The sequence below is a fragment of the Echeneis naucrates genome, chromosome 7, assembly GCF_900963305.1.
Source record: "Echeneis naucrates chromosome 7, fEcheNa1.1, whole genome shotgun sequence".
NCBI lineage: Eukaryota > Metazoa > Chordata > Actinopteri > Carangiformes > Echeneidae > Echeneis > Echeneis naucrates.
The window spans coordinates 3,579,403-3,597,329 of NC_042517.1; the positions used below are offsets into that span (position 1 = coordinate 3,579,403).

The following is a 17,927-nucleotide window of genomic DNA, read 5'->3' on the forward strand; positions in this document are numbered from 1 at the left end:
AATCCCTGATGTCGAGGTTTGTGTCGCGGCACTTTAAGATGATCTCACAAAGATGCACAAGGAAAACAACACCCCCAAGAACCTTGAAGAACCTATCAGGATCAGAATAGATAGATAATTTCAATGAGAGCATTGAAGTCCAACAAGATGTCAGGGATTGTTTCATTGTGAAATTAATGCCCAACTATTTTTCCAAATGGGGTTGAAGTCACCTCTGGCATCCTCTTTTGCCAATTCACATTAATTATTTCAGAATTTGCCTTGTAATCCAGGCTGAGAATCCTACCCAGAACGAATGGGATGTCAGCTTTATGCAACTCCTTCTAAAGGCATTACAGGGCGTTAAGTCCCACGTGGATTTGAATTGGTCCCAGCAGTACCGGATTAAAAAGCAGCGGGGATTAGACCTTCCCTCAAGGAAATACAAGGGGAAGGGAGGCCAATGGACTTAAGATATAGGATACATGTTGTCTGATATATTGGCTGTGCAGAGAAATTGAGCGGCATTGTTTCTACCTCGGTAAACGGCGTCAGACTACATCTTTTCATTACCGTCAAACACAATGAACTCTGCGGTACGATCCAGCCCTCAGGGTGGCTGCTGCCTGCTAAAAACATTACCTTAAATGACCTAAATTGGCTTTTATTTTCTTCAAGGGTGCGTGTCGTGCCTGTGCATACCTTCTTCCTGTCACGGATGACGCTGATTAAATGATGTCTGAGACTGGCTGGAGGTCGTAGCAGCACCTGCTGAGCCATGCCAGGTTGAGGATGTGTAAAGCTTGTTGAACTTAGTGTTTAATATTAAGCCACTGACTATAATTTAAGAGAGGTGAGGACAGCAGAGGAATTGCTAGCCGCACTAAATGTGCAGCAAGGACTTCACAGACAACAAAAGGAAGAATATGCAGCTGCTTTAAAGCGGAGAGGAGGCTTTTCTGATTGCGAAGTTATTAAAAGAGTTTTTCTGTCTACCTCTCAAGACAAGGTGGTTTGAGGAGATCACGAGGAACCTCGAGTGGCAGCTGAAAATCAAGAAAGGCAAATTCAGCTTCTTCCTCGGGCCCGTTTCCGTGCAAACAATGAAAGGGATGACACCCTGGAATGATTTACCTCCGGAGGTTAATGCAAGCATGTAAAAAGTAGGACAACAGCAGGAAAATGTTGGCCTTTGGAAGAGGATGCAGGATCAAGTGAAATGAACTCAGGACATAATCGATAAACCGCGCGGTGGATGCCGTTACAAAAGTTGTGAACTTCATTAGGGAATGTGTGTTAAAGCACAGGCAATTTGTTTCCCTGTTGGAGGAAAATGAGACTGAAATAGCCAATCTGGACTGCCACACAGCTGTCAGGTGGCTCGGCCCGGGTGAAGCACCGAACAGTGTGGGGACCTGAGATCAGGGGTTTTTTTCAGACGAAGGGGCCAGACCATCCCTGTTTAAAAAAAAAAAGTCCAGACCAGATGATGTTGACCGATGTCTCCTTTCCTGCTGACACAAACGCCCTCATGAATGAACAGACCTCAAAATTACACGGAAATTATCAGGCGCGCAAGATGCTCAGGCTTTCAACTCAACAGATACGCAGCCAACTGATGCATTGTCCATTTGTGTCACCTAGATCTGATTGCAATAGTCGAGATCATGACTGCATAACATGGACTTTGGATCCTTTTTTATATAAATTTGAGAATCACAAGACAATAAAAATGTCTCCCATTTCACGCCATCTAAGTCAAAGCCTGCCATTCCTTTTTGCACAATCCTCCTGACTTTGGCTTTTCCCAAATAACCTGGATTAAATACAGCACTCGGCTCATGGAGTTTATTTGATGTGCCTGAACCTCCTTCCTAAAAAAAAAAAAAAAAACAGTTTATGGTCTAATATCCAAACAGTGGACACCTATAAAGCTATGAGCTTGTGCTTCATCCCCTGAGGAGGAATCACTGACCTCCCAGACAAACACACAGAGCAGAACCTCCATTAGGGGCCTTAATGTGATTGTGACTCTTCTTCTAACAGACCTGCATGAAGACAAACGATCACAATAGTGCATACTGCAGCCGGGGGGGGGGGGCTGATTGTGTTTGCTCTGGGCCAGGAAGTGAATGAAAACCGGAGAGATGTCCGGATGCTCGGAGTTTGGATAGATGCGTCCAAACGCAGTTGTCGCGTTTCGGGGTCCAATCTTTTCTCTTTATCTCGGTCAAAACTGAATGCACAAAACGTAACACACTTGTTTTTACATACACAGCGACTCACGTTTTCCGTGTCTGTCGTCATCCCCGTCCTCCACCACCAGGAAAAGTCCACAAATCCACTTGGAAATAGAAGAAGAAAAAGACGCTCCGGATCTCGCCTGAGAATCATCGCGTTTTAAAGTTTTCTTGGGGATTAAAGCCTTAATGTGACAGTAGTTTTTTACTTCCATGAGTTGTTCGCAAACAGGGACTACTGATAGCTAATTCGGCATATTCCTGTTGGTTCCAGTTTGTCAAACAGGAAGTGACGACCTGTGTCTTTGGAGAGAAAGTAGACCGGTCTGAGAAGCAGCTTCAGGGGTCTTAAAGGTCCCTTACTGTGAAAAGTCAAAGACTTTTTGTTGTTGTGCAAAGTAGGTCAGGAGTCTATAATCATGCTGTGAAAATATGCATCAAAAAACACAAAACAAACACACACACACACAACCTGTGTTCAGAAATCCTGCCTTAAAACAAGCCGTTTGGGTTTTTGTAACTTTGTGATGTCACAAAAGCTGTCCTTGCTCTGAGCCATTTCCCAAACCCAACATATGATCTCGCAGGAAATTTTGTTTATTTACCTGAAAATCTATTCTGTTTTAATTATATTTGTCAGAAAGCAGTCAGCCAATCAGAAGAGAGGCCTCTGATTGTTGTCACAAGAAAAGTGTAAGATTTTGGTGCTCGTTATCTTTTCGTATAATAATCTTCTCCATGTGTCTGAAATAGGAGGTTCTGCAAGAAAAAGACAGGAATACAGATTTCAGCTCTATGCAATTTTTAACCAGCAAAGTTTATTTATATATAACAACAGTACAAAGTGAATCCTTGGCTTGCAAAATAGGTGTGCTTCATATTTACAATAGGTACACAATAATATATTATCATAACAAAACCAAAGCAAATAAAAAAACCCAAGAGAACAACCTTTTTTAAATATTTTAAGTTTCTTACAATTTTCACAACACTTTTATAAAACAAGAAGAACAGACAGCCATTATTATTATCATCATCATCATCATCGTCGTCGTCGTCGTCATCATCGCCAGTAAGTACTATTTTACAGAACTCCAGTGTCTACAAAGGGTTTGTTTACAACGTGTTTAAAATGGAAGGATACTCGTTTCATAATTTGTGATATTCTGACTTGAGATTAATACATTGATGTGGATTTCAGTTCCTCTGTCAGATGCCATAAAAAAATTAAAAAACAACGACAACAACAACTAAAAAAAAAAAAAAGCTGACTAAATGATTTCTTTCACATATGGAATGACAGCACGTGCTAGTTAAAAACTCTCTTCTGCAGCACATCACACTGATAGCTAAAATGGGCGCGCCAAGCGATCTTCAGTTTGTAATCACCTTGAGCTGAAATGAGGTTGTGTCTATGAGCCTCTATCCACATCGCAACTGACAGTCAGAAGCTGTAAACAAACTTCCCTCTTGTCGGTTCCGACTGAATTTAAAAGGTTCCCACAATTGAGTGAACAGCGTGGAAACAAGCTATTATTCAACATTGAAAAAAATAAAAATAAAAATTATTTCTTACACACACACACGAAAAAAGGTGCATCCAGCGGTAATTTAAGATGTGCACAAATGGGCTCTCAGGAAGAATTGCAGTTTGACTAATGACGGTGCAGAGCAATATGGAACACCAGGAAGAACTGCAGCATGAGTTAATACACACAAAAATAAAAAAATAAAAAAATCTCACACAGGATGAAAATGAAACATCTCAGTATCAATGACTTCTGAGAGAAATAAGACAAAGCCACTCTCAACTGTCTCTGATTACGTTCATCATTGTTTCTGTATGCGAGGGGGGGGCTCATCTACAAGCGGGAGGGATAAACATACATTACATCCTTGGAAAAGGAAAAGGCATTTAGGTCTAAAATAATAAAATAATAATAAACAGCATTACTCCATACAAGCAATGTGAGGTATGAGGAGGATACAATTCTATTCGCTGAAATTGGGAAGACACCTTAATCAAAAGGAAGAAGCTCTATGTTTTGTGTTTATGTGTGCTGTTGGGTACCTACAGATGTCTTTCCCCACTTCTGCCCCCATCGGCCGGACTCAGGAACAGCTTGTCAATCATCACCTCATCCCACATTTCTCCTTGCCTACGAGTTTGATGGTTTTTTTTTTTTTTTTTCCCTTTTCTTTCCATATCCTGATCACACTGTGCACACAACCGACTCAGATCAAAGAGCAGCTTCAAAGCCGGAGCAGGAAACTAGAGCTAAAGGGGGTTCTCTCTCTCTCTCTTTCTACCGCTCCCCCTCTCTGCTCATTTCTCGACACTTCTCTTCAAACAGCTCAGCCGAAAAACCGAGTGCTGAGCGAGGCAATGTCTGCCTTAGCCAGGCCGTACCCTCCTCACCTTTCCTTTTACTTTATCTCGCTAAGACAGTTTGCAGCAGAGCGCCTGGGTCAGGTTTTGCTGTAAAAAAACAAACAAAAAAACAAAACAAAACAAAACAACAACAACAAAAAAAAAAAAAAAAAAACACCAGTGGGCTCCGAAGCCCTGAAAAGACTGTGCCCAAGTCTGGGACTAATAAGATCAGGAACGGTAAGCAGGAGGGTATCTAAGGCCACGGAGAAAAGAAGCACCTTTCACCCACTCCTGGTGTTTTTCAAGCTCTCAACACACAATTGTAGTACACTATACACACTTTTAACACTACCTATTTTCAAGTAAACAACAAGTGAATATATATGTTGGAAGAAAATGAAATCACATCACCGATCTGGAGGATGGAGTCTACAGTTTGTTGTCACGAGGGTTGAAAAGTTCTGTATCAGCTTTTTGAATTCTTCCTCGCCCCGAGATCTCTTCCCTCCTGCGTATGTTTCGTACCTTTCGTGACGTTTTAAAACCACCATTCCAATTATTTTGAGCTTCTCGTAACTTGAACCACCTCTACACTCCGATTCGAGAGCTTTGCTCTCTCTGTAAAGCATAAACCGATTTTTTTGACACATTAGTGAGGAATCTGAAAACGACGCAATCTTTTTGGCACTTGGTCGAACTGGACTCACGCCTCTAGGCTTCTTATTATCTGTGTGGAGACGTGGAGTGGTGGTGGTGGTCAGGTAAGCTCTCCCATCAGCTAACATCTCGACTCATTGGCACTTAATTAAAAAAAGAAATCAAAGATGGACCCTTAAAGACTTCTAATGTGTGATAGCATGCCTGTAAAAGTATACATAAATTTAATCAAGGTCCTGAAGAGACAATGGATGCTTCATGGAGGTTTTAGCCTACAGATGCCAACTGGTCTCATCTGGTGTCACCAACTGCTCTCTGTGAGAGCCACGATGCTCCAGTGAGGTGATTTAGGGGAAAAAAAAAAAATGTTTGGGACGAACTGGACGGGTCAGGACCAGGACAGACAGATGGAGATGTTCACTTGACGAGCTGCTGAAAATATCCAAGGAGCTAAGTTCAACTGAGCCCCCTCTCCATTTCGCAAAGCTCAAATAGACATACAATTAAACAAACAAACAAAAAGACATTTTTGTACATTCACAACACTGATTGGTAAGTATCGACCGGTACATACACAGATGACCTAACTGCTGAAGAAAGCCTCGGACACCAAAGTGATGCTGATTTAAGGTCATCTCCTAATTACACTATAGACTTCATCTGTCATCTTCAGTTGTAGGTGCAAGCATGCTGGCTGAACTATGGCCACCACGAGTGGCGTTCGCTCGACTCTTGGATGACGAGCGCGGGTTCTGTGACTTCCTGTACACTTCTGATTGGATAAGGAGCAGACGTCTAGTCCACGCCGTGTGATGCGTCAGTCCCAAGGAAGCAAGGAGTGAGAGAAGACATGACGCATGGCCTGTTGTACTACCACCGCACCCTTAAAAGTCTTTATACAACAACACTTGTGGTATCCTGGGTGGATATTTCAACTGCAAATGATAATAATCAAATGTACAAGTACAAAAATAAAAATCTGAGGAATCTGAACGGTGAAACGCAGCCATCCGCCATGATCCGCTCCTTTGCTTCCTCCGTCCTTTTCTCCTGTCAGATCTGAGTTTTTTTCTGGTCGAGCGGAGAATAAATCTGCTTGTCCATTTTCTCTCAGTCATTGCAGGACCTCTGCCATAGCATGACGCAAACGCACACTGGCGCAACACGCGTGCACACACAACAAACTATTTCCTGTTGAATGGAGAAAACTTCCTTTGAGCAAAGGAAAGAAGCTAACAAAAAAAATAAAAAAAATAAATACAAGCCATGTTGTTGCCTTCTCTGCTGATGTTCCCTCCTTAAAGCCGTCGTGGGCTCCAGCTGCAGGGGCCGCCGTCTCAGTCTGCGGGCCCCTCAGATGGTACCATCATGAAAGGAAAGGGGAAGTTTTACAAGTTAATGCAGTTGTGTGTCTGTTCGGCTGTGGTTACAAAGATCCCGGATCTGGTTCGTGGTCGTAGCCCCCACGATGAGAGGTAATTAATGCAGGACCATTTTAGGGAGGTCCAGTAGAGATTGTGGTCCTCTTTCTCTCTCTCTCTCTCTCTTTTCCTCACTGGGGTTCACTCTCAGCTCTCCAGGGACATGGCAGAGATGAGCTGATCCACCTTGCAGGCCAGCCTCTGCTTCCTCGCCTGCTCATCCTGCTCCAAAGCAGCTGTGATCTGCAAAGAATTCAAAAATAAAACATGGATCATGACAACGGCCGTAAAAGACCCACAGTGTGATTACATTATTGTCGTTTATGAAACATTCATAGATTTAGATCTGATAGCACGTAAGAGGGAATATCGGGTGTCTGCTTTGGTTCAAAACTGGCTATTGCCGGGACATTTTTGTGTGGCAGAGCATATGTATATTTTTAGCCGTCTGTATGGACAGCGCATGAAAGAAAAAGAAGAGAATTACATCACTGCCTTTGTTTTTTTTTGACGCAGAGAAATATTTGTATATTAGGCTTTTGTCGTTTTATCTCCAGAGAACCCATCTTGTAAATTTGGCATTTGTCAAGTTGGGTTCAAAAGGGTTTCAGACAGGCTCCCCTCTTCCCTCTTATCTACTGTCTGGCCTGTCAGGACGAATCTTTGTCAGAGTGACACCAACACACATGGCAAAGGCCTTTAATATGAACGTAATAAAAAATACGACAATATGTGTCCGTCACTTTTCAAATGGATCTGCATCCAAACGCTGCAACCACATATATCGTGCTGCTGTGTTCGCTTTTTTTTTTTTTTTTTGCTTTGTTGTTTCTTTGCTACAGAGATCAATATCACATCAGGAGACACTCGACTGGGATGCAGTGTTCGAGTCAATAATTGATGACTCAAACAAAATAATTCATTTGACCCTCTTATGCAATGTGTCATTTTAAATATTCTGTGGTGCGAGATTAAATAATGAAGGAAATCCGGGAGAAAACTCATCAGCTGCATGTTTACCCATGTTTTCAACGACATGAAAAATTTAAAACAATGTTTTCATATTCAGGGTCAGCTCACGAGCTCTGCTGGCAAAGACAGGACATACATTTTGATAAAAAAAAAAAAAAAAAAAAAAAAAAAAAAAATCTGCTTTGTAAAAGGATTTTGTCGACTTAACTCTCCCTGCTGTAAAATAACACAGTGCTACGTTTATTTTTGTACCTTCGAGACATTTTATAAGGCGTATCATGTCTCAGCTGAAGGGAACGACATTTCGGTGACACAGCCAATCAGAACCACAGTATTCATTTTCAGCTGTTTGCTTCTGGCAGGCTGTAAACTTTACCACCTTTTACGCTTTTTGTCTGGAAAACATGCCAGCTATGTTCTTGTTCCCCATTTTGTTCTTTTTGCACAGCATGCCAAACCTTTGTCTGCCGCCTGTCTTGTTGCAGAACACAGTATCTGCCTGCCCACCTACCATCTTCCACTCATCTGCTTAAGTGCTCTTAAAGGTTGGCAGCTACCGGCAGAGCATTTCCTCCTCCTCATCGGGCCAGATAGCAATCTATTATTAATCTGTGGTGCTACATGCAGGTGCAGCTCCCACCGCCATCTCCCAAATCCATTTTAAGTGGGCTGCAGCTCTGGCCTGCAGGCCCACACACACAGGCGGCCTGCGAGGGGGGCTGAGTAAGAAGGAATGGCCATTAACTGTGCTCGAGGAGGTTTTACTCTGAGAGACAGCAGATACTGCAAGAGTGATGGGGTAAAATGTGGAGGGGATGTGTGCAAAATTAGCGTGTTTGTATGTGTCCCGATGCATGTGTGTGTGTGTGCGCACAGCTGCAGAGGCAGCAAAGGCGAGCGAGATGCATGGAGAGCAAAGGGGAGGCTGACTGGATAATGGATAAAGAGAAAAGGAAGGTACGGGGAGGAGAAGGGATGAGAGAGAAAGTAAGTGATAGAGAGAGAGCGATACTGTGGTCCAACGTAAAGGTCAGCCTAATGCTTCCCAGAGGAGGAGCTGACATTAGAGGCAGAACGTCTCCATGAACGCGCTCCCCTCCTCTTTCTTCCCAATCTCCCATTTTCCTGTGATCTGACATCGTGCGTGTGCGTGTGTGTGTGGCCTGTGATTTTGCTCGTGAGAGGCCTATATAACAGAAAGCCCACTCAGGCTCAGCACAGGCGAAAGGACGGAGCCTCACGCTGAGAGCTTGTAGACATTCACTTACTACTCCACAGATCAGACACAGTGCCTTGTTAAGCTCGGGTCTCACTAGACCTCTGGGCTTTGGGGAAGTCTACTGAAGACGCAGAGCTGACCTCACTAACCTTTGCCAGATATGAATAGTCCGGGAACACAGAGGGCAAGATACACATATATACGTACATTAAAGCGTGGGGGTGAATTGGCGGCACGCCTTTCGTTCAATTTGTGCTCACAAGCTGCCTGTAATTAGTGACTGATTTACTATGGCAGCAGCTCATTACGCAATCAGCACCAGGGACCGACCTCCAGGTAAAACGTTCAAGTGAAGGAGCTCGGTATGTAGTTCAGAGGCAGGGAGCTGTCTGTGATAACTAAGCTCAGGAAAGAAATTATCCTGCACTTTAATAAGGCGCACGTGGCCTGCACATGAGGAAAACTGTTACGCAATTAATTCTAAGATAATATAACCTATCTGTAGGAATTTATATTGTTAATATGTCTGGAGTCAAAAGGCAAAAGGCAGAGAGAGCGCTAACAGAGCCCCATGGAGCTGGTGTCGATATGTACACTGACGTTTCAGAGGCAAATGTGTCGTAGAATCTTATTCTGTTTATAAGCTATAGCAGATTTGTTCAGTTTTTTTTTTCTATTCCAGAGAGTGCTACAAGGATCCCAACTCAGATTTGGTACAACTGTATGTCCAGCTTTAGAATCAACTTTTCTATCAGAAAAAAGAAGAAGCAGATTCCAGCAGTCACAAGACGTTGTACTACCAGCTACTGGGAGACAAACATGAGTAAAGACGTCGGACGCAAGTGGGCAAGGTGGGACTGAAGTTAGACGGGACAGATGATCATTTTCAGAGATTTTCTCCAGTGTCCTCTGTTTTCTATTCAGTCTGCATTGTGATCACAACAGCTAGTCTGTCCTCCTGGACACACCTGTTTTATTAAATTTTTGTCTTCTTCCACAAACCATTCTTTGTACAAAGCCGACCCTTGTAAATCGTGTGAACCAAACGTCTGACACCTCCTTGTCAAATTTGTACAGTTTTCCCACGAAGACCGTTCACTGTAGACGGCTTCTCTTCCCCAAAAAACAAAAAAAACAAAAAAACCACCAAAACTGTTACGTTCACGTTGGCAGCATGTGGGCCAGAAAAAAAGTACTTACCTCCTCACTGTACTTGCTGACATAAGAGTAGATCTCATTGAGCGCACTGAGCATGTTGAACTCTGTGGAGTGGAGTCTGGCCTGTTCTGCCAAATAGGCATTCATGTCCTGGTCGCTAATGGCTGGCAGCCGGTTGATGTCGGCGTAGTACCTGGAGACAGAGACAAAGGGCGACACTTGACATCGCTGAGAGAGACTGCGCTGAGTCGGTCTAATAGCTCAACCGAGACCTGAAAGTTTATTTTTTCAGCCATATCACTCCAACAGAGCAATACATGCCTGCTAACAGTCACATAAGGCTTTTTACAGAATCTGGTGGGGAGCTAAAGGCAAGAAGAAAGGGAATAATGAATGAATTTTCCCAAAGATCATAGCTTTTGTTTTGCTTTTGTTTTTTTTGTTTTTTCCATTTTAAGAGGGTACAAAAAAAAATGACATGAGAGAGAAGATCAGAATGATCTGCCTCCTACCTCTCTACCCAGCTCTTGTAATTGGGGATATCTTTAGCGTAGAGCAGCTTATTGGATGGGGAGTCTTTGCCCAGGCGGTGCTCAGAAGTGGAGCAGGAATCCATAAAGGTCTGAGCTACTACAGACAGACAGGCGTCCGTGATGCTGCTTTTGTGGATGTCGAACACAAACTGCGGGTTCTTGATCACGTTCACCCAGAAACGCAACGGAAGGCTGGAAGATGGAGGGGAAGAGAGTCAGTGCGAGACAGACGGACGTTATCTGACTCGTTCCGTGACTGGAGACACGCAGCGTTGGAACAGATCACAACATGAAGGCTCACCAGTTGCTTTTCCATGTGTGGCGTACGTCTGTGTCGTGAATGCCGTGCTTGTCTGCCTGCTCGTCCAGGAAGTCAAACATGTATTTGATGGCCAGGGGAAGAGTGCTCCCCCTGTGAACCGTACTGAACAACGTCTCGAAGAGGTCGTCCACGAATTTTTGTAGAGTACCCTGGTAGAGGGAGGAGAGCGATCAGAGATGAAAGATTCACAGGCAACAAAAGACGCTAGTGTGAGGAAATTCTCCCATTCTGCTGCGGCGTTGATTATTCATCATGACAGCGATGACGACACTCTCTCTCCTCTATGTCCCATGATCGTGACTAAAGACTAAAACGTATTTAAACCTTTGCGGTTGATGCTCCAAATGGAGCCAGTTGCCACTGGAAATTAGCTGTGCTCCTGCTAATCTCAGGCATTTTTTTCACTGACCTTTTAATCCATTCTCATGTTCATAATTGTGTATTTGCTCTATTCACATGTTTCTGTGTCCACTACAGTCACAATGCTCTCCTATTTTAATTTAAGTTGTTTAAAAGTGCTTTAAAAATGAAGTTGACTTGATATAAAGCTGGTGTGCTGCTGATACGCATTCGGACGTGTTGACACATTGTGTTGGCAGTGGATGGGTACCTTAGTAGCGAGTAGCCTGGTCAGATAAATCTCAGAGACCATCTTGCTACCGCGGTCTCCCTCCTTCTGGTCTCCATGTTCGTGGTTCTTCACCAGGTGCCACACCTTCACGCCGCTCTCCAGATCCGGGGTGATCATGGGAGCGCGCGAGCGAAGGCTGTCGGGGCTGCCCGTGTAGCGGAATGAAGAGTCTGTCCGGCAAAAGGGAGAGAAAGATAGAGAGGGGAGATGAAGAATTACCACGAAGCCTAAACGACCGTGACTGCAAGGCCTCCCTTTGGTGCAGCACACTCACACCGGTGAAACGTACACACATCTCTTTTTTCCATCTCACCCTTTGCAACTCATTACAAACCTGAATCTTCAGTGCATCTCCAGCTCTAAGCCATACTGTGGAGGAAATTGCAGTGGTGGATAATTTCATAGAACACCAAAGTAAGAGGGGGGTTGTTGCGGTCTGTGGCATTGCATTGATTATTGGTAGCCCCATTGAAGCTGTGAAAACAGGACCTCCCCGCCTGTTTTCCTGCATTAAAGGGTGTGCAGGAAAAATAAAAAGAAGGGGATTTGCAAAATGCTACTTATTTATTTTCTGTTTTAACACTTTCTCCTGAATTATTACTTTGTCAGCTCTTTCACTCTGTCCTTTTTTCCTTTCTGATATAATCCCTGCTCCACTGGCTGAAGCATGGTCACGTCTGGCTCCTCTTAGAAGCGTTCATAATTGGCTCTTCCCTGACACAGTGTGCCAACGCCTTGTTGAAAACGTCCCTGTCACACTCTAATCAATGCATCAAAAGATCCCTAATTTGTTAAGCGCTGAAGCCACCCTCCTTTTTCCATACATCTTCCTTAGTCCCCGCGCCCGTGTTCCCGCCTCCTTTCTCTCTGCTCAGACAGAATGATGCTGGTTTCAGTTTCCCTAATTAGTCGGCATCCACTCCTGGCCGCTGACTCTCAGGAGATTCCAGATCTGAGGATCTCAATGAGGAGCTTTCTCACCTGGCTTCAAAGGCTGAGCACAACAACAAAGCTTTTTGTTGCCTTTACAGGCAGTTACGCCTTTCAAATAAGACCAACTTGCACCTCTGGAGCGGCCCCTGGGGATCAGGGTCTGAGTAAAGGGGTTTGAATATACGTGGCTGTGTGCAGGGGAAGGATTGAGGCCCCAAATCCCACCTTAATCCAGTCACTGGTTTTTACCGCACTGCTATTTCCTCACCCCCCCCTTCGGTCTCTTCCTGCCTCCTTGGGCCTCTTCGCAGCTGCCGTAACCTAACTAGCCTCCGCATCCCTCGCCTCCTTTCGCTACAGTCCTCTGCTCTCCTGGACACAGCCAGGCGGCAGGGGGGCATGTTCTGGCTGATTTTAAGGCGCAAGGGTGGGTGTTGGTGGTGGTGGTGGTGGGCGGGGGGTTGCCGACGGTGTAAATTGAGTCAAGATGCTAAGTGCTGAACGTTAAATTGATATGAATCCATCAGCAGGTGTCGAGGTGCAGCTGTGCCTGCTGTGCCAACCCATGATTGATGAGGCGGGCTCGTGCCAGCAGAGCTTCTGCTTTCTATGCCACACACATCTGACTTTAGTGCCTGAGCAACCCAAAAGCAAAAAAGGTGTAAGACTCCAACCCCTCAGCAGCTCATTGCAATTTCATTACAGATTCAAATGTTTCTCCCAATCCTGTGCAGCCACCACCCCGGCCCCAAAACCCCACGTTATGGCAAATTAAGATAGGATGTTAAACTAACGGCATAATGTACCACAGAGTTTCATTGGTAGTTACATCTGTCACCTTCCTGCCCCACTTTGGTTTCAAAGTGAGCAATGACCAAAGGTCATCACAGATAATCCTCATCGACTCTGCCCCGAATGTCACCTCACATTATTTCACAATGTGAAAGTGATAGAAGACTAAATGGTTTGTCATTTTTAATGCAATATGTGGAACCAAAGTCATAAGTTGGCGACTCATTTTGCCACGTGTTGCTCTTGTGATATTGATTCTGTGGGCAGTGAATGGGGGTTTTGTTTTAAATTGAAGAAGCCCATTATTCTTCATGTTTCTATTTATGATTAAAGACGTCACGAGCTGCACATGCAGTCTTTGGACCATTTGGAGTGTCTTGTGGTTTGTTGGTAAGTAGTCCCTATGTTGCTCACTTGTTTGCTGTTGGTTGCAAACGTTCACTAGCTATCCATCTTTGTTCATGAGCTCCGTCCCCTTCCTGATCAATACTGATCTTTTCCTTTTTTTCTTCATCAATCTTTTGGGTCAAATTCTTTTTTCTCATTTCGGTGTTTGTCTCCAGCGTTTCAGCAGAAAATCCGCTGCAACAGCACACACCCTTAAGATACAAATCTTCCACTGAGTGTCTTCAGGTGTCTGCTGTCCCAAACATTTGTAAATACGACTCATAATTGCTTGGAGGGAAAGGGATGCTGTTTTCCGTGGCAGGTGGTTTAAAAGCAATGTTCACTTTTCTATTCCCAATGCTGATAATTGGCCACGCTCACTTATCTTTTTCTGTTTGTGTGAAGTATCATTCACAGAGAATAATTAGCAATCACAAGTTGCTCGATACTGACTGTGTGTGTGTGTGTGTCTGGCAGAGGACCAAATTTGGCACCCAATAACACAAACTACAAGTGTGTGTGTGTTTGCATGAAGGTTTGTATCTGCTGAATGCTTAAGCAAGTTTACAAGCAACTAGCAGACTGCTGTATCTTATACAGAATGAACCTTCATTAGAATAATATTCCTTTAAAGTTTTCACTTGCCCCACTTCTTCATTTCTTGCTCAATTTTTTTTCCCATCCAACAAAGCTTTGGACCTCAAGTGTAGGAAAGTGCAGCACGCACAGTTGGAGAAAGAGAGAGAGAGTGAGGAAAAGGCTGCTGGCCTGTACAGCCACCCCATTTGTTCTGCAGCAAAAAGCAGAACACCGCCAAGCAGAGCTGACCCTTTCTTTGGAGAGAAAGATTTTGGCTTTGTTCATAACTGGAACAACGAAAAATCTAAAATTAAATAAATAATAACAATGATAAAAACAACACATCATGATGTGTTTGTGCAGCTACAACAGCAGCGAGACTACATTAGCATGGAATTAACTGTTGATTAGCTGTTCTACAAGCTGGCAAGTCCATTTCTAATTTGTGCCATGTGGCATTTGGCAATCAGTGTAATCAATGATAAGGGTACGGGAGGAAAGCGGCTCACCATATCTGCTGATGGAGGTGCGCGATATGCTGGCTGAGGAAGGGATGTTGTATGACGAGGTCTGTTTCGGCACCAGAGCCACCACGCAGCGGTCCGACACCTGTGTGAAAAGAGTCATGCTACGTGAATAACGCTGTTTTGATCATCTATAGTATAATTAGAACAGAAGGTGCTTATTCTAAAGGTTTTTTGTTTTTGTTTTTTTGGCTTAAAAAATGGTAGACTGCTGGAATGAATGCCAGGTCCTTAGTGAAAAATCCCATGAGAAAAGCATAACCTATCCCTTCCTGTCATATCTGTGCTCCCTGCTGTTCTCTACCAGAGCCCCTTGGCTTTTTGCTTCTTTTTTTTTTATTTTTTTTAGCAAATAGCATAGTGCAGTGGCTGTATGATGGCTGTACTCGACATGACTGTTGTTGTCATCCCCTTCACAAACATTAGAGACATGATGTAAGCTTTGGAACTGGGGTGAGCGAGAGAGAGAGAGAGAGAGAGTTGGAGAGGAGACGGGAAGGAGAGACTGTCAGGAGGAGAGACTAGAATGCCGGATGTCTCATCCTTTGTACACTTCGCACCCTAAAAGAAAACGGGGTACACAGGTATAATAATAGCATTAGAGCATCACGGAGTCAAAGTCAAAAAGGAAGACGAGGTGAGGAGGCTGTGAAAAAGATGGTGTGTCATGAGACAGACATTGGCGCTCATCCTGTGCCCCCCCCAACCCACCCGTGTGGTTTATATTTACAAAGGCTTCCCAGCCTTCTGATACGCTCCAGTCACTTCAGATGAGCTTAAAAAAAAAAGCCAACATTAGAAAGGATGTCCTAAAACCTATTAAACAACGTGCTTGTTAGCTGAGATCTAATAGTCTAATCAAGTTATTTTTGAAATGGCACATTAATTAACATCAACATTGTTCGTACACCAAAATATCGCATATTTGAAAGGAAAAACAGCAAACAAACTTATGGTTTCATTCCTCAAGCCAAAACAACAAACAGCTTGTTGGCTGGCATTTACAGCCCACCCCGCGGAGGGATTTCTGCCTCAGAACCGGCGAAGAAAAACTGACAAGCCTCCATTGGAGAAATAAACAAAAGGCAAATGCCAGGCTCCGAAAGGAATACCTCAAAGAATCTTTAGCCAAAAAAAAAATAAACAAAAATATTCTTTTAATTCGGTTTAGCAGGAGTTTTTAGAAATAAGCTGCTGGAGGTTTTAGATGGACATTTGGAGAATTTCTTCCTTTCTCGTCCTCCCTTTGGTCTTCTTCCCGGCCCCTTTTCTCCCACTCTCGCTGAACTAATCTCCACTGTGTTATTAGTTGGTGTTGCCATCTGGCCTCTACTGGCCACGCTGGCGAGACACTCGAAACTGGGGATGAAATCTGGAGGAATCCTCTTACAGACGCAGCTCAGGCTCTTGGACCTCTTGAAGAGAAATGAAAAAGAGCGGCCCCAACCCCCACGCTCAACACACAACTGCGGTCTTTGACCCTCCATGCTCCTTCTGATGTTTCTCAGCTTTCCTAAACCTAATTTCTGAGGCATCTCCAGCCGATAGCCTCCTCTTGGCTGATGACGCACAGACCAACTCTAATACACCAATGATAAGGATTTCCGTTAACTCCACATTCCACACAGTGATACATTTTCCCTGGGGAATATGAAATAGTCTCCCTCCACCCTCCGCTCTTTACACCTCCCTCCATCTCTCCCTCTCTTTCTCTCTGCTTTTTATGGCTTACAGAGAAGCTACAGCAAAGATGGGTCCTTGTGATAGGAGTAAATGATTGAAGGCGTGCAGATTCGCCCTTCAGGGATAATCCAGTGGTGGGGCTGATAGTGGGCAGGTGTGATAAGGGCTGCGGGCCCCCGCCTGTGATAAGACCTTCCATTAGGCAGCGCAGAGCCGACCAGATGGCAGAGTGTGGTCAGCCTCTATCTCTCTTTCCCCAGCCCTCTCCGTGAAAACCCGGCGGCCCTGGTCTTAGCCTGATTCCCCCCCTTGGTGTCCCATCTCTTCTGCACTCGTGGGCTCAGATCACGATGCCTTATCTCACCTGTCAACTCTGCCCAGCAGCTTGGAAACACACAAACTGTGTCAGCAGCTGTGGGCGTGAATAACGAAAGCTGTAACGGCCCATTGCACGACGTGGAGTTTCTTGGGGGGGGGGTCACATGGCGTCATTTTAAGATATTGTTGGGTCATAAACAATGAGACTTGTCACTGAAGAGAGAGTTCTCACAAATACTTCAGCTTCACTATAATAAATATAACTCAGGAGGCGGCAACAGTGTGGAATTAAACAAATGCCTCCCCTCTTCAGTGGAAAACTCTACTTGTTAAAGATATTTACTCGGGGAATATTTTTCCTGCTGAAAACCATCTTATTTCCCTCCGTCTGCGACGTGTATTCAGGTTTTACAACGCGGACCAGCGGGACAACACAGCAGCTGCATGAGATTAATGAACAGATAGCCATGTGGTAGTATCCGTTGTGTCTGGGGCGTTGAAAATAGCCCAAAATGCCCCAAATGATCTCAGCAAGGTGGGTAACAGGATCTAGCTGGCACAATCTCCTGGTGTGGTCATCAGTGTCTGCTCTCCCTGTTCCTTCACCGCAGAGAAGAGGACACACTGAGGTCACTGGGCAGCTGGGGGGGGGGTTCTTAAACTGACTTTTACTTTTCATTTTGGTGCATACTCAGTGAGAGAGAATGAGTTTGTCCTTTACTGTCACTTATCTGCACATTAGGAATGATTCTCAGACAAAACAAACGCTGGAAATGGCAAATAAGTATTAATATGCTAGAAAAGCCACAGTCCACCTTTAATAAATCAACGCTTTGTCAAACATCATCAATGCAATTACTCCCGCCGTGCCCCAGCGAGTACAATGTGGATCTATTTTCAATTTGAATCATTATGAATTACCTAAGCGGGCTGACAGCTTCAGTTCGTGATAATGTCCTCCGTTCATTTAGATAATTGTTAGAGCTGCCCGTCTCAGTAGAGAGGGGAGTTTGTGAGATGTCAGACTTGTGTGGGCGTTGGGCTTCCTGCTGGCCAGATATAAACCAGCAGCAGCAGCAGTAAGGGTAACACTACCATGTCTCAGGATGACAGAGAGAGGCAGAGGGGGAGAGAGAAGTAGTGGCGGGGGGCGGGCGTTTAAAGCTGGAGAAGAGAGAGGAGGCGATGAAAAGCTTTGCTGTGAG

At 44.4% G+C, this 17,927-nt stretch overlaps 1 protein-coding gene across 1 annotated transcript in view; it reads right to left on the minus strand.

The window, feature by feature from the left end:
* Positions 1 to 4,366: 4,366 nt before the first annotated feature.
* Positions 4,367 to 17,927, minus strand: part of plxna2 (plexin A2) — a 165,327-nt gene continuing 151,766 nt past the window's right edge. Inside the window, exons 27-32 of the mRNA XM_029505760.1 lie at positions 14,707 to 14,806; positions 11,486 to 11,676; positions 10,855 to 11,024; positions 10,533 to 10,745; positions 10,063 to 10,213; positions 4,367 to 6,914 (exon numbers count right to left, since the gene is read on the minus strand). Coding sequence (XP_029361620.1) covers positions 6,819 to 6,914; positions 10,063 to 10,213; positions 10,533 to 10,745; positions 10,855 to 11,024; positions 11,486 to 11,676; positions 14,707 to 14,806 — 921 coding nt within the window. The 3' untranslated portion in view covers positions 4,367 to 6,818. The remainder of the gene's footprint in view (positions 6,915 to 10,062; positions 10,214 to 10,532; positions 10,746 to 10,854; positions 11,025 to 11,485; positions 11,677 to 14,706; positions 14,807 to 17,927) is intronic.